The 15,450-nt window shown below is 38.0% G+C and overlaps 1 protein-coding gene across 1 annotated transcript in view; it reads right to left on the reverse strand.

Annotated features, from left to right (window-relative positions):
- Positions 1-308: 308 nt before the first annotated feature.
- The window catches only part of PEX7 (peroxisomal biogenesis factor 7), a gene marked incomplete at its 5' end in the record, with an annotated part of 41,046 nt that continues 25,904 nt past the window's right edge, over positions 309-15,450 (reverse strand). Inside the window, 2 exons of the mRNA XM_009870142.1 lie at positions 309-488; positions 11,561-11,660. Coding sequence (XP_009868444.1) covers positions 420-488; positions 11,561-11,660 — 169 coding nt within the window. The remainder of the gene's footprint in view (positions 489-11,560; positions 11,661-15,450) is intronic.

The following is a 15,450-nucleotide window of genomic DNA, read 5'->3' on the forward strand; positions in this document are numbered from 1 at the left end:
ATTATAGTACTTAACAGCAAAAAAACCACTTTTTTTTTTTTAAAGACGTTATCTAAAAATACACTACAAGTTACTGTTATTCTTTATAAGGATCAAGAAGATTCAGGCCTCTGCTCTCATCATCAGCCAGACATCCCAAAACTGCATTGGTGATTCTGCTCTAAAGACACCAGCTCGTATCTGCTACGACAACTCTTCAGCCATTCAGTAGCTGTTGAACATTTTGCCAGCTCATGCACTACCTGTACAGTGAACCAAGCCCTGAAATCTCCACATGCTGAAGTGCACAACCCTCTCTTCAAGCAAAGTTTTACTTAGATATACACTAAGATCAGGGATGCAGTTGACACTTTAGCATAAGTCTGGTTGTGGGGGAAGAGAGAAAGGTTCTTGCTGTGTTGGATCTTCATTTTTTTTCTCTAGACAGGAACTGCCAGACACGATGGAGTATAGATCTTGATTAGTTCGTCCCAAGCACAGTCCACCACCTACAAAGCAAACAAAATCTATTTAGATCCTTCATAAGTGCCTTTTTCACAAAAAAAACAGAGGGAACTTGGAAGAAATTAGTGCATGTTGTGGAGTTAATGATGGTTGGTACTCTGATTTACAATGCTTCATAATTATATAATACAGTTTGGCTTGATTTGTTTTTTAAAACTTTGTCTTAACTTTACTGAGAAGCATGAAAATTAACACTCTCTTATTTTTCATACTCCCCATCCAGAAAGCAGGAAAATCACTGGGTTTGAATCAACCATCATTCCACATAGCCTAAAGAAGATCCATACATGAATTGAAGGGAGGTCACACAAAATTTCCGACCTTGTGCTGTTTCTTCTCTTTACGTGGTCTCAGGATCCCTTTACTACGCTATCTAAACACTTCATGATCAAATTTGAACAACTTCCTTATACTTGCAGATATGGAAAAATTGTTATAGACATCTTCCTAATGGAGAGCTGAGGAATGAAAAAAACCCCAAAAGTCAACCAAAATGACGCAGGAAGTTTCTTGAAGAATTTAGCCAGAACTTCAGCCTCACACCAATTAATTACAAGATCACTGCATTGCCTTTTTGTTGAGAAGAGAGAGAGCTACTTGCTGAGCACGGAGAATTGGGCTGGGTGGGTGGCTGTGCTGTTTCAAGCACTATCTAGACGCCACTAGTCTGATGAGAAATGATGCCTCGTGTACCAGTAAGCATTTTATAAACACAGTGACTGATTCCAATATAACTGAAACTTTTCTGAATTTTAAAGTCTCAAGCTCTGTTCTAGAGGCAGACTTGAACCTAAAAATCACAAAACCAGAATATTAACCTACTTTTATAGCATTAGAAGATTTTAATAAATAACAAGATTCCACAGAAGAAACTACAGAATGCTTTAGGCCTGAAACTTAATTGATAATGTGCTTTACAGTCTGTAACAAAGTGAAAGGGTTAACTACACTGACAATTACTCAAGTGGATGATCTAACACATATATTCATAAAACAGTGTGGGAGACAAGAACTAAGGCAAAGGGAAGAAGAAAGAGGAGAGTCAAAGAGAAAAAAAGCTGATGAGCTCCACAAATACATGCCAGTAAATCTGGCTGAATCCATCTTGCATTATCTTTACAATGTCCTTTCCAACTGGGATCACAAAGGATACAGTATTGGATCCTCTGCACAACAAGCTTCCTTCTGCTGCAGACTGCAATTCCTGTTCTCTTCTAGAGCCAGAATGAACAGCTGCACACTAAAAAATTGGAAATCTAACTTCAATATTTGATTTCAGGCTATAATTAGCCCATTTTGTGTTTACTATACTGCACTATTATTATTTTTTATTGCTTCCTTAGCTGGTTCTACTTAGTTATTTGAAGTGCTTTCCATATACATCTAAATGGATCAAAAAATCTCTTGACAACGTGTCTGTCTATTCATACGATACAATAGAGCTTTGTGTAATATAATGTTCTGCTGCATTGCAGTCGCACAAATCACACCAAAAAGAAAATCTGAATTTTCCACTAAACGCTATGTAGAAACTGGCAATCACATAAAACATAGGGGTTTTAATATTCTCCGCAGCTCTGGATCACTATTCTCTGTTTCTATAGGCAACACCTTCTACTTTCACAAAGAAACAAGAATAACATGTGGAAAAAATCCCATGGGAATTCCCACCTGTTACCAATGTAATTAGCATCCTTGAAGTAGCCTCTGAACAAATGTAATTACAGAACCATTTAATCTAGAAACCTAAAAAATATACAGGGGATATTAAAAGGGAGTTTGAAGAGGATCGCTTGCAGTCGTTTGCCCAACTCATTGACTTAATGATAGCACATGAAAGACGAAAACGTAACCAGCAAACAAAAGGAAAATAAAAGCTACAGCAAATAACAGTGTACCATGTTCTCCTGTGCAGCAGGAAGTCTATAATGGAATACTGATATCAGAAACCTTGATGAAAACACTCATGCAAAGAACAGCAAACAGGTTTGTACGAGAAACTGGGTCGCTACAGCATGGTACAGCATTACAAAAATGCATTTCCATTTCTCCATAACGTTTTACCCAAAATACAGCCAAGACTGTAAGAGACGGGACAATTGTACAGCGCAGCAGCAGAGCTGGCATTAACTGATGGGGAGCTTCTGTGTGCCTCAATGTAGTACCTCATGGGTATCCCTGCCTTAAATATAAATGACTAAAATGAACCTCGAGATAAAGAGAAGAGCCCATTTAGGCAGCTATTGCATCAGTTTAAAAAATGTCTTCTCCAATACTTCTGCCCTTTTTTTCTTGTGACCTGTCTTACGCAATGATCTTACAAAGAGTTGGACAGAGGATATTGAATATAGGTGTGTCAAAAGTATTTAGAAATGTCAGTTCTTATGTGAGAGATGAACATTTTTAACACATACTTTAAGGCAGTTTAGCCATTTATTCTAAAAAATAAACTAAATGCTACTTAAATAATAAAACAGCAGCAGTAATGTCATTGGGATGAAGGCTCATCCAGCATACCACAGTAAATAAATACTGATTTCAGTATTTAGAGTGCATTATTTACTTTTTTTTATTTACCTAACACAAACAGAGTGGAATGTGGTTTATTTCAGTTGGAAAGAACTGTATAAATTAGAATCATAGGATGGCCTAGGCTGGAAGGGACCTTAGAGATCATTTAATCCAACCTCCCTGTCATGAGCAGGGACGTCTCTCAACTAGATCAGACAATGCATGGGGACCAAACAGGGAATATCCTTATATTATTGAATATTTTGGACACCCATGTGCTATGCAATTTTCCTTATCATCTAATAATACTAAATTGCTCTTGTAATTATAGAATAAAATTCTACTATAGCAACTTTTAACTATCACAAATTGCAGGGAAAAGGAGAACATCTAGAGCTTAACTGTAAAACAAGAATATTCCACCTTACACTTACTGGCAAGTTACATCAAGAAATAATGCAAATAGGAAAAGCATTCTAAGCATGGTAATGTTAATTATAACTAAGGCTGTGTGGCACAAAAGCATTTAACAAAATGACATTTACTACTTGTCTTTAATGCTATTATTTCAGTAGCAAAGATGCAGTACTAGTATATATGTTAGGAGTACTACATGGTTATTACTGCATAATAAATATCATGCCAAGTTATCTGTCAGTAGAGATTTAACTAAATCTATACGAAGCATCTAAAATGAGGATCACTGTACCTCCCTTCAAGTAAAGCCAAAAAGCAAGCAAGCAAACGAAAAACCGCAGTCATCACCGGAAGCTGATTGCTTGACTAGAAAATCATAAACTCAAATGAAACAGCCATGCTGCATTTTTATAAGTGTTTATCCTTGCCCCAGAGTATAACAACATTTCCCACCAACTGATCTAATATTGACATCCATTCATTAATCAAAGCCATTTCCATTGACTCACTAACTGATTTACTCCTCTGACAGGCCTCTGCTTCCTATTCATCACAATCATCTTGCTCTGCAATAGACTTAGACCTTTTCCAGCACCCGAGGGGAATCCATTCCGTCTAGTGCAACTACCTGCATGACATTCTGCCTCTTGACTGATCAGAAGAAGCGAGAAAGCAAGAGAAATCTCCCAAAGTAGTAGCTAACCTTTTTTTCAATATTTGAAGGTGTAATAAACCCCCGAGCTCTAACCACGATTAAATACATTCAGAACAACTAAAACCTTGTGACTCCTTTGTGAAGAAGTTTAATCAGAAGTACAGCCCTCTCTAGATTAGTATTTCCAACAGTATTTTGATGCCACTCAGCTTCCAGAGTGCTCATAATAAATCATAGGATAATAAGCAAATGTGTCCAAGTGACTCATTTCTCTTCTCAGCTTTTCTCCATCTCATCCCATTTTCAAATAAAGACCTGTATTTTTTTTCCTGTAGAAGAGACAGCAGAAAAAGTATTCAGTTCTCTGTTTCCATTAATGTTGTGTCCTTCCTCTTTCAGTTTCTTATCTTCTGTGTAATTTCATACAGAATTTAATGGTCTATTTATACCTTTATTATGTGTTTTTGAGGGGTCCTGAGCATCATCTGTGAGCACATGGGATGGAGATTGAGCGGAGATAAAGCAAGCTATTCTGTTTGCTACACATCAAATTACTTTCACAGGTGATCATCTAAACCAGTTGGTTTAAGTGCATAACAAATCACGCATGAGTTTAAATGCATTCAATACCTATTTTGCACCAGAAAATTCTGGTGTGTGGCCTTTTGTTTGGTCAGCAGTTGCCAGGGTGAACTGCACATGATGCCTACCTTTACACAGAAGTGAAAGTGATGGGAGTTTGTAAATTAGAACTTTATATTTCAGTGTGCAATGGACACCAATCATTTTGTAATTTATTTTTGAAACAACACTCAGTCATTTGATTGTTTTTAGTAAAGACAAAATAAAACAAACCCCAGACCAGAAATTCTTATAAAGATCTACGCTGAAACTCCAGTTATCAGAAACAGATGTTCCAAATGCTGCTTAAGAAACTAATTTCTTATAGAGAGAAAAGACAGAAGACCTGAGGGGCATTGCTTTTCACATTGCAAAGATAGGTCACAAAGAATTGATCTAAAAACCAGCAAGCTGTCTCAATGTTGGTTTCATTACTCTGTCATGGGCAACAGGAAGATGACTTGGTAGATGTGCTACACATTTCTAAATGCAAGTTGCCTGAGCATGCATTTCATCAGTAAGATGTAAAGGAAATTTAGATGTCAGTTGCAAATTAGAAAGAAATCCCTGGAATTTCCACAGAATTTGCAGCAATTACTCCATACAGATAATGGGAAAGACATCTCAATCTTTCAAGAACTGCTTTTAATCAGCAAGTCAATCATAAAGGTCTGTAGAGGTTGCACTGGAACTGCAAAATGGCTTTCTGTGCTGATACTAATGTTGGTAACCACAAATGCAGTCAGTTTACGTGAACTGAAACCGTGTTTTCTAATGACCTTATTCAATCTTCAAACTCATCTTTCAGCTCAGAGTTAAGCTAAGTTCCTTCTTTTTGCAATACAAGCATAGAAAATTATAAGCCAAACAAAGGTTTTAGTAGCAGGTGCAAAAGCCTGTTGTCTTCCATTGAGTTTCACTAGTGCAATTCACTGGGATTTCTCAAGACACATTTATTGATCATGCATAAAAGAAAAAATCCACTACATTGACTAAAAGATGAAGCTCAGAGAAGGAGCAAGTATTTGTAAGCCACTGAATCCAGTACAACCCACAGGCAACACATTTACTGAATAAGAAATTGCTGCCTCCCACTTCTTCCCAATACTTCAGAATCAAAGTGCATTTTTCCTCTCCATACACTTGAAGCTTTTACAGAATTGTGATGCCTGAAAGCAACCTTTCGAAACCTTAGGATGAAACCTCTGCTGATAACGGCAAAGAGTGACCATTACTTGTGAACAGCTACCTGTGACTTACGCAGTGAAAGTTTAAGTTTGAGAAACACATACAATAAGCACCAGTAAGAAATGTTATCTCCCTTCCAACTCTGTAACGGAGTTCAAATTGGTTTAACATTTGCAGCTGGTTAAACTGGACCTTTCTACACAAAAATCCACTCTGAAATTAAGTAAAAGAACAGGTGCTGTAGGATCCTTTTATCTCAGAGGATCACTAACAGCATAACTTTAGTACTATCTTCGAGAAGGACCATAAGGAGAAATTAAAATGAAGTACAAATAGTGATATAATTATTACAGTGTGATAGCCACAACAGCTGCGTGGAAGCTGTCAGTTCCTTGGCAATTAAGGCTAAGAGCAAGTGATTAAAACACAAAAGCAAAGGAAGTCTTTGTTTTTCTGTACATTTCCACAAGATGTAACTCCACTTTTATATGAAACAGTCAACTTTTTTAGGTCTGTTGAGTTAAGTGAACAGCAAAATACATAGCTCAACAGCCCCACTAAAGACATCTGCATTTGTATTTGGCTACACTTGTTAAGTCAACTTCCGTAGTGTCTCCTGCTTGCTGTATCGGCACAGCTACCATGGCACATTGCACAAGGTGCACATCTCTCCATACAGCTGGAAGAATTTAGACCTGGATTTCAGTTACGTTCAGGGGATGCAGCTCAACTGTATACAGTTTGGCTATGTAAGAAATTACAGCTTTTAAAGCTGTAGTGATATTGATGCACAAGTCACGATACTGTCAATAGGGCAGTGTCTCATGGGATCAACAGACAGATGCTACAAAGCAGATACCCCTGCTCAGTTCTAACTGCCTCTGGCCAGGTGGAAGGAAGGAGCTGACTGCGGGGTGGGCACAACGTGCTTGTGATACCCGGCAGCTTTAGGGAGAAGGAAGCTGGATCCCAAGGACAGTGTAACACAGAGCACTGCACTGGTATTACCACTCTCTCCGTATTATTTGGTATCATGCACGTATATTGACAGACCACTCCTGTGCCATCTCCAAATGCAACACAGAAGAATTGTGGCCAGGCCCCTTCCTGTATCAATACATCCCAGAGCTTTAAAGGAATAAGAGAAACCGATTTTATGTGAATGAATCTAGTCTGGGGGAATATTTACACAAGAAGGTGCAGTCACACGGAGGGCTAGAGAAAGCGATTTACCTCCCAAACTATGTTGACACAAACAGTTCTTCAGACAGCTAGCTACTCATTTGTAGTACAATTACCATCCAAACACACACCACCACAGTAAATCATAAGTGATCACTGTTTAGGGCCGGTTAGCTCAGTCGCTTAGAGCGTGGTGCTGATAACACCAAGGTTGCGGGTTCGATCCCCATTTGGTCCACATGTGTTGCCTGATCTAGTTGAGAGGCGTTCCTGCCCATGACAGGGAGGTTGTATTAAATGATCTCTGAGGTCCCTACCAGCCTAGGACATTCTATTTGTGTTGTACATAAGTTATTCTAAAACCCAGAATTTAATACACACATTCAGATATCAGATGATTTTGGACTACAGAACTGACATTTGGCTTATCTTCATTTTGTGCAGAACAATTTTAATTTCCAAAGGAAGCACCTCTGTGTTGTACATCTTTGAGGTCCTGTTCTGATTTGGCATGTCATGGATGTCTAACGTGCTGTTCACATATCACATGTTCCAAGCCACTACACCACTTGGTATCACTTCCATTCAAAATTAAATATCCTTGCAATTTAGGAATGTCATTGTTCATAGCGTGAAAGTACAGAGAAATGGAATGATGTCTCTCCTTTTCCTATTAGACACTTAATCCTAGTCTCAGCAGCAAGATAGAAAGCCTAGTTCAATAGAAAGTTGCTTTACAGAGTTCAGAACAGATGTGCGGTATAGGCTGAGAAAGGTTTTCAGACAAAACCCAGAGCTTAAGTTTTTCTTACATTTGTGTTAAGCAAAATACAGCATTAGAACTACAACAGAAAGGGCTGGTTATTTTTTGTCTATGATTTAAAGAAATGCATGGTACATATGTATTTTCTAGTCTTTACAAACATTGAAATAATTTCATAAAGAATATAAGAAGTGAATATTTGTAGTACCTGTAACTTTTTATCTGTGTCATTGATGGATTACCTAAAAGATGTTTAAACTTAATTAATGACTGATATATTATTCAGCCTTCAACAGGAGAATAAGGCTGTTTTTAAACAAAGCTGCACAAATAATACCAAAAAGAAGTTACGCTCATGATTACACGCTGTGGGTAAGCACAGCAAAATCCCTGTAAGAGTTATGCTTAAGGGAGCATTATATTTTAATTCATCAGAACATTCACAAATCTCATACAGGGAAAGTATCAAGACAGAAATACAGAATCCAATGAGCTACAAAGTACAATTCCAGTATACGATCCCAGCATTATCAGGCCCTAGTGAGGTATAGTATATAGCTGATTACCATTTCATGTTCTTTACATCCATCCTATGCCTATCCAGTGCGTACAGAAAGGAGCGAGCTTGTTTTTTCTTATCCTTAAACTTTGGAAAGAACCATCACGTCCTATTTAAAAAAACTGCATGCTCTTAATATTGCTGATAAGGTAAGTGGATTTGTTCAGTTCTTAATACTGTTACAAACAGAAAAGATTTTTGGTCCTTAGGGTCTTTTTCCCTATTCTCGGCATGACAAAGTTACTTTGGCTGAAAGCTGGAGCTAGTATTTTCACCTAGACAACTTGCTTTGCAAGTTCTCCCATCAGCACTTGGACTTTAACAGAAAAATACCCTGAATACCACCAGAATCATTTCTGTTAATGTTTTTCACTGTAAAAAGCACATTTTTCTATGCACCTGAATGTTTGCTTTTTAGTTGTCTGAAATTGCTGTGAACCTAACAACAACATTATGATGGGGGGAAAGAAAAATCAAACCAAACAAGAGCTGATTTCATTAAAATGCAAAGCTTTCAGCAAATGCTTACTTCATGTAGAGGCAGATACCCCAAAATAGATACCAGAATCCTAATTAATCACAAAGGAGTTCTCCATTTCCTCTAGCTAATACTTGCTTTCACAGCCTGGGACCCATTCCTTATAACCAGATCTCTCTCCCACACATTGCCTCCCCTTAGCAGAATACTGTACAAGAACCCACCTGCCTGCACGTACCTACTCTCTGTTTGCAGATATTGTTCAAGGCTCTATCAGTTCCACAGGAATGTCTTGTATTTCCCAGATCAGATTCATAATCACAGTATCTATTTAGAACACTTTCTCAAAAGTACAGGCTGGTGTTTTCCTTGACATGCAAAAGATAATTCAAAAATACTGAAGTTCATCAGGCAAAGCCAAAGAAAAATATTATCCGGCTACACAACAAAAATATCCTTAAGAACAAAAGTAAAGGTTAATGAACAGAATGGTACTTAACCTGACTATAAATTAATAGCTTGTCCATTATAAAAAAAATACCACACATGCACAGAGAAGCAGTTCAAATCTCAGGTTGTAACTTCTTATAAAGCACACAGTGAAAAATCACAAATCATACAAATGCATGAAGAACAATGAATGGGGCTCATTATCAGGTCTTGATAGAGAGCAGACATGAAGGCATCCTACATATTGGGAAGAGCAGCATAAAATTTAAGCAAAATAATCTTTGGATCAATGTAGAAGCCAGGGAAAGGCTGCAAGTGCTCATATTGGAAGCAACTATTCAGTAAGTGTTCATTCTTTATCCTGAAGTTACGGTTAAATTCTATTGCAGGTTTTAAAATTTCTTTTAAAAATCAGAATGTTTACATTTTGCATGACATTAAATCAACTCAATGGGAAAAAAACCAGAGAAATATCCAAGCTGTTGCAGATGCCTAACTTCTGTTGGGAAGGCACACCGGCATGCAGTGAATGAGGATATGTACCCCAAATTTACAGATTTTGTGCATTAAGCCAAATATTGGACTTGTAGAATTACTGTGGGAAAAATATACCAGGGTGCACAAATGCCCTCATGTAGATGGATATGCACACCATCATTTCCCTTTCTCCTATATACAAGTGCACGTGCAGCTCTCTGCTTTCAATTCATTATCTATCATCAACGAACATTTTCTTGACCTTGTTCCACAAAGGCTGTTCCATACATTTCAGTTACAAAATGAAGAATATCTACATAGCGGCAACTCCAAGTTTGACAGATAAATCAGACAATCAGAAACGCCATCCACTGAGACCTATTCTGTAACACGCAGGGCTCTTCACAACAGGCTTACAATAAAGTTGCAATCACATCCTCAATACAAAATGAAGAAAAATCCTCTTGTCTTTTTCAGATCCATGGCAAAACGTACACCAACTTCATGGAAAGCTGAACTGGACTCTTGAGTATGCTGTGATGTAGCACTGTAAGGCCCTAATGTACTACACTAAGCTTAGTGCTCCCTCTGGACATAATTCAGCCAGAATGGTACTGATGCACTCACTGGGGATGAAGTTTTAACTCCCAGCAACTGGCCTTTATGCTAATTCTTGCCCTGCCACGATGAAAAATAACCTGAAACTTGAGAATTTTGAGCCTTACAAACTCCCCTATGTCGTCCACAGCATGGCCCTGTGAACAATTGCTCTGAGAGAAATAAGGGAGAAAGCAACCAGGCAGGAAACTCTTCAAGCTACTATTTGCTAGAATGGTTCTGCATGCATTAGGCTGAGTATTTTGCCAAGCTCACACCTTTCTCCTATGTCCTTTTACCAGCAGCAGAAATTACGATGCTTTCATGTGCCTTGTCCAACCAGAATGTCAATACAGATGTTACATGCAATTTTTGTCTGGGGTAAAAAGTTAATTTCACTGTGAATTAGAAAGGGATCTATACGCAAACGGTATCTGTGGCACATTAAATAGTGCATTAGTTGCATTTAACTCAGTGACAGTAATTGTGTGAAAGCCACAGACTTTCTCGCTTAAAGCAAATAATTAGCTTTTGTTTTTCTGCCTTTCCTGCCTGAAAAAGAACATGCTACAAATAGCCCTCTGTTGACAAAACAGAACCAACTGCAGCAACACAAGAAGGGGAGAACACTACCAAAACCAGTACATAAATAAGTGTCCCTGATAAAATGGGTCCCACTCATTCACATCAATAGTTGAGGGGTTTAGAATTCTAGCAACATATTGAGTTTTTTCTAGTACTTCAAATATTACAACAAGCCAGGTCTGGGTATCATGTGTGACACTACTAATTTTAACTTGACATTCTAAGTAGATGGAAGAAAGCTCTGTATCTCAGCCTGGTGTTCCAGGCCCTTCTCTATTACTCTTCCTTCTGAAATAAAACTACTTCATTTTCCCTGAGCTCACCAGGCTTTTCAGCTATCTGATTCTGCAATTCCATCTGTCCTGCCCTACTCTCCTCCCGAACACAAGTAACTGATTTATAAATACAAATGGATCTGAAGTAAGGTTTATTTAATAAGCATTCAGCCAGACTCACTTCCAGAAGCTTTCTGCAATCTGGTGGCTCTTGTTCAGGATCCGAGTCCTGCAGTCCAGCCATGACCACAGGGGCTATAATTGGCAAGTGAAAAGTAAAATTCATCCCAGATCTTACCTGGCCACGGTTGTGAAGACTTAAATCCAATCCACATGTAAATTCAGTATGATGCTCAACTGTTTCCAGCAAAGGGTTAGGCTTGGAAAAGTCCCAGAATCTATAGAGAAAGGGAAGAAGACAGGGAGAGAGAAAAGGGGGAGAATAAAAAAAAATTTTTTAAAAAAATCAAACAAACCACAATTAAAGTAATTGAAAGGCCATTTCAAAAATATAATGGAAGATACTGACAAATCTGTTGCTGCCAGGGCGTTTAAAAAGCAAACTCATCCACTTAGGAAACATAACAAATAATATTCCTGCAAAACCATCTGCTGATTTGCATAAATTAAACCCCACTGGGAAAAACCATCTTTGTTTCCTGTTGCAGAAACTGAGATCAAAGTTGGCACCAAAGAGCAGCCATTGGGACATTATTAAAACAGAACTAAATGCAGACTAGAATACTCTTATATTCCTTGGTAGTTGGGAAATTTTACCCCTGGAAGACATTAGCAAAATCTATGATTTTTCTCAGCTTTTTGTATTGTTCACTATGGGGTCTTTATTCACAGAAAATGACACATTCATGTAGAGATACTGGTCACTCCAAGTCCAGATTGTGTTTGCCTAAAACAGAATATAATAATTTAATAATAAAATTGTACTATAAACATCAGTTGCATTACATAGTTAATTCCACTAATTCATATTGCAAAAGCAATTTTTTCTTTCTAGCCTTGGTTGATACAAATGCTTGGAAAATAAATTTCTGAAGTGCTCTACTCCCAGCTTCTGCCCCAACAGATGGAATGTCCATCAATGCAGTTAACAGCAAGGGTAAGAGAGGTATAAGAGAAGATGGAATGAAAGTGTAGGTACAAGAAATCTCAGCTGTGAAAAAAGGGTTCCGGAATAGAACTTTGAGAAGAACACATGGACAAGACACCATATGGTGGCACAAAAGATTTGGTTTTCTTTTTTGCTTAGAAAAGTCCGTAGGCTGCAAAGCACAGCACATTTTGTGGGCTGGCATTGGTAAGCAAATTTTCTGTAGCTCAAATTTTCTCACAGTGGTCAATCATATGCTCTACTTCTCCTGTGACAACCATAGAGTTGTCTCTGCCTTGTTCCTACTGGGGAAAGTGACAATACTTAAAAAGAACAGCTCATTATCAGACCAACTACACTGAAAGCACTGTATGTTCAGACCAATTCAGGTAAAATAGCAAACAGGGGAGCCAGCAGGATCAGTTTGTTTAATGTGTATGTGTTATTTCCTTCATAAACGAGCAGAGTGCCGTCAACACAACGGCTATGCTAGAGCAACAAGCCTCTTAACTTTTTCCTAGTACCTGAGATCTAAGACAAACAATTTATTTTGCAGAGAGAGGAACAAAAGACCATCTCAGCATTTCCATCCTCCCACCTTTATTCATAAGGTAAGGAAACAAATCTTGTTTTAAGTAAGAGTGGTAGTCTTCCTTACCACATTATCTCTCTGCTAACTCTTGAAACTCAGATGTTCATTACTGAAAGTTAAAATTAAAGGAGACAACTTCAGATCTACCGAACAAAAGCTTATAAAAGACTTTCTGATCAATTTTTGAAATAGCGGGACAATTTGGTGTTTGTTGTAAGGAGCCATGTTTGCAAAGAGTCAGAAGAAGTACAGAGTTTAAGAGGACTGTAAATTAGATAAAGTTCCACAGACTGTCTGGGACCTTAGTTTTTTGATATAAAAATAATTACTAGTGAAAGTCCAAAAATGTGTACAGTCTCAGGACTGAAAACCATTGATGACATGTTAATGATGGCTCTCCTTAACAACCTTTGCAGTCCAAAGTGAAAAGCACCATCTACACCCCAGCTTCCAAAACTAGTGTGGAGACAACAATATTTTGCTCAAAGTAAACTTCCATTGCATTCTGAAGACTAAGTTCAACGCAGGTTCTCAAAGACAGTGTTCACCCCAGCTGGATAGTTGTGCAGCAAAATGAAGGTGCATTCACAGCACAAGCAGGTGTGCTTATGTTACTTTAATTGGTGTATCCACATGGTTAGCAGCACAAACTTCAACAGTGGGCCAGACAGCCACATATGCTGCACAACCTCTATAATCAGAGCTGTGCCACTTGGATGGAACTGCTATTTTTACCTACATGATGTACATTAAAACTAGCACTTGCTACTGCAGTCACATCTGCCCTGCCCAGACACACCCTGAAACCTATGTGAGCACATTTTCTTCATTTTTTTTTTTTCACTGGAACTGTTGAAAGTATACCTTTTCCCTCATTTCTTGACAGTTTCTTATTTGTTTTACATGTACTTCTGTCCTGGTTTGAGCTAAACAGAACCAGTTCTGTTCAGTGACTTTTACTTACCAGCTCAGTCTCAAGTCATCAAATCATCAGCTGTTCATACATTGCAAGTGGACTGCTTATTCTAAACAAGCCATTACGTGAAAAGAAAAACCGTGATCCTAGAGATTCTGTACTTTGTACCATGCAGAGCAACATCAGAGAGATGAATCTTGCTACAGAAATCTCCTGTGCTCACCTACCAAAACACTTTTATTAATCACCTATATAGTTTTCTCCCACCTATCTCCTGCTGTGTCCTTCTCTCCTCTCTACCCTTACCTCCTGCCCCGGTACCTTCACTACTTGCTGGAGCAAAAAAAAAAACAAAACAGCAGCACGTATCATTTTGGGTTGCAGTGTCTGTAGCACAAGGCACAAGCTTGTTGCACACCGAGGAGTTAGCAGATCAGCAAGCACATTAGGTGGCAAATTCATGCAACATCTTTTGCCTTTCTTCAGGTAATACTTTGGATTTCCCTCTCTTGTACGGTCATGAGTTTCCACTGAATTTATGCAAGCTTAGTAAATTTAGATTGATAGGAATGTTGTAGTCTAAGTTTGCAATAGGTTCAAAAGCTAATTCAGGAAATTATTCAAGGAAAATGCATAGACAGAAGCACAAAGAATTCAACTCCTCAAGTCCATTTCTTTTCAGGGAACAAAATACAATCAATATTTGTGCATGAAAGCTTTACTACTGCTCTTAGGTTTCAAGTAGAAGATGTCTTACTACATTGCATTTTTAGGTGTGAATCAGATATTTAGAGGCTGCTCTCCATAAAAGCACACTCAACAACTAATGCCACCATGCACATGCAACCACATCAGGCAGAAGTCACAGTAGCACATGAGTGCATATAACCAAGAAGTTTTCAAAAGCAACTCAAGTCAGTGTTAGTTTACTACACGTGTATCACACAATTCTTCAATACCTGTGCAAAGATGTTCCCTGCAAAAGCTCTCCCTGCAAACTAGAAAAAACTTCTGCCTGAGCAGAACTTAAGTTTCAAACTACTTCTGGATAGACGTCAATCAGGGCAATGTTGCTACTTCAGGCATTAACTGGGGACTTCCACAGTAACTCCTTAACAGATTATTTCATTACAGTTCCAGTAGAGCATCAACATTATGATGAAGCTTAGGTTTAGAAGAAAACCTTTAGTCAAAATACTATCTTCCATAAGCATGAAAGAAAAGACTAAGAATTGCTTTAGAGCAAAATCAAATGGAATTCTGAAATAAGTTTTACTTCTGAGTTTGCTCAGGTACGTGTGGTCTCTCTCAATATTTCTCTTTCTTCATCTGTCTGCAAAAACAAACGAACTTTGCCTCTCAGACATACAGGATATATTCTCTAGAGAAATATTTAAATGTTTTTGTATGACAAACAGAAATAGATAGCAGCACAACAACAAGTAGAAGGGGTTATTTGAAAGAAAAAAGATGCACGTTTTACAAGAAAAAATATTCTTGCCACGGTTAAATATTCTAGTGTAAATACTTGAAGGTTTTAATGTTTGATGCTTACACAGACCTACTTATTAA

Source organism: Apaloderma vittatum, unplaced genomic scaffold, assembly GCF_000703405.1.
Source record: "Apaloderma vittatum isolate BGI_N311 unplaced genomic scaffold, ASM70340v1 scaffold25895, whole genome shotgun sequence".
NCBI lineage: Eukaryota > Metazoa > Chordata > Aves > Trogoniformes > Trogonidae > Apaloderma > Apaloderma vittatum.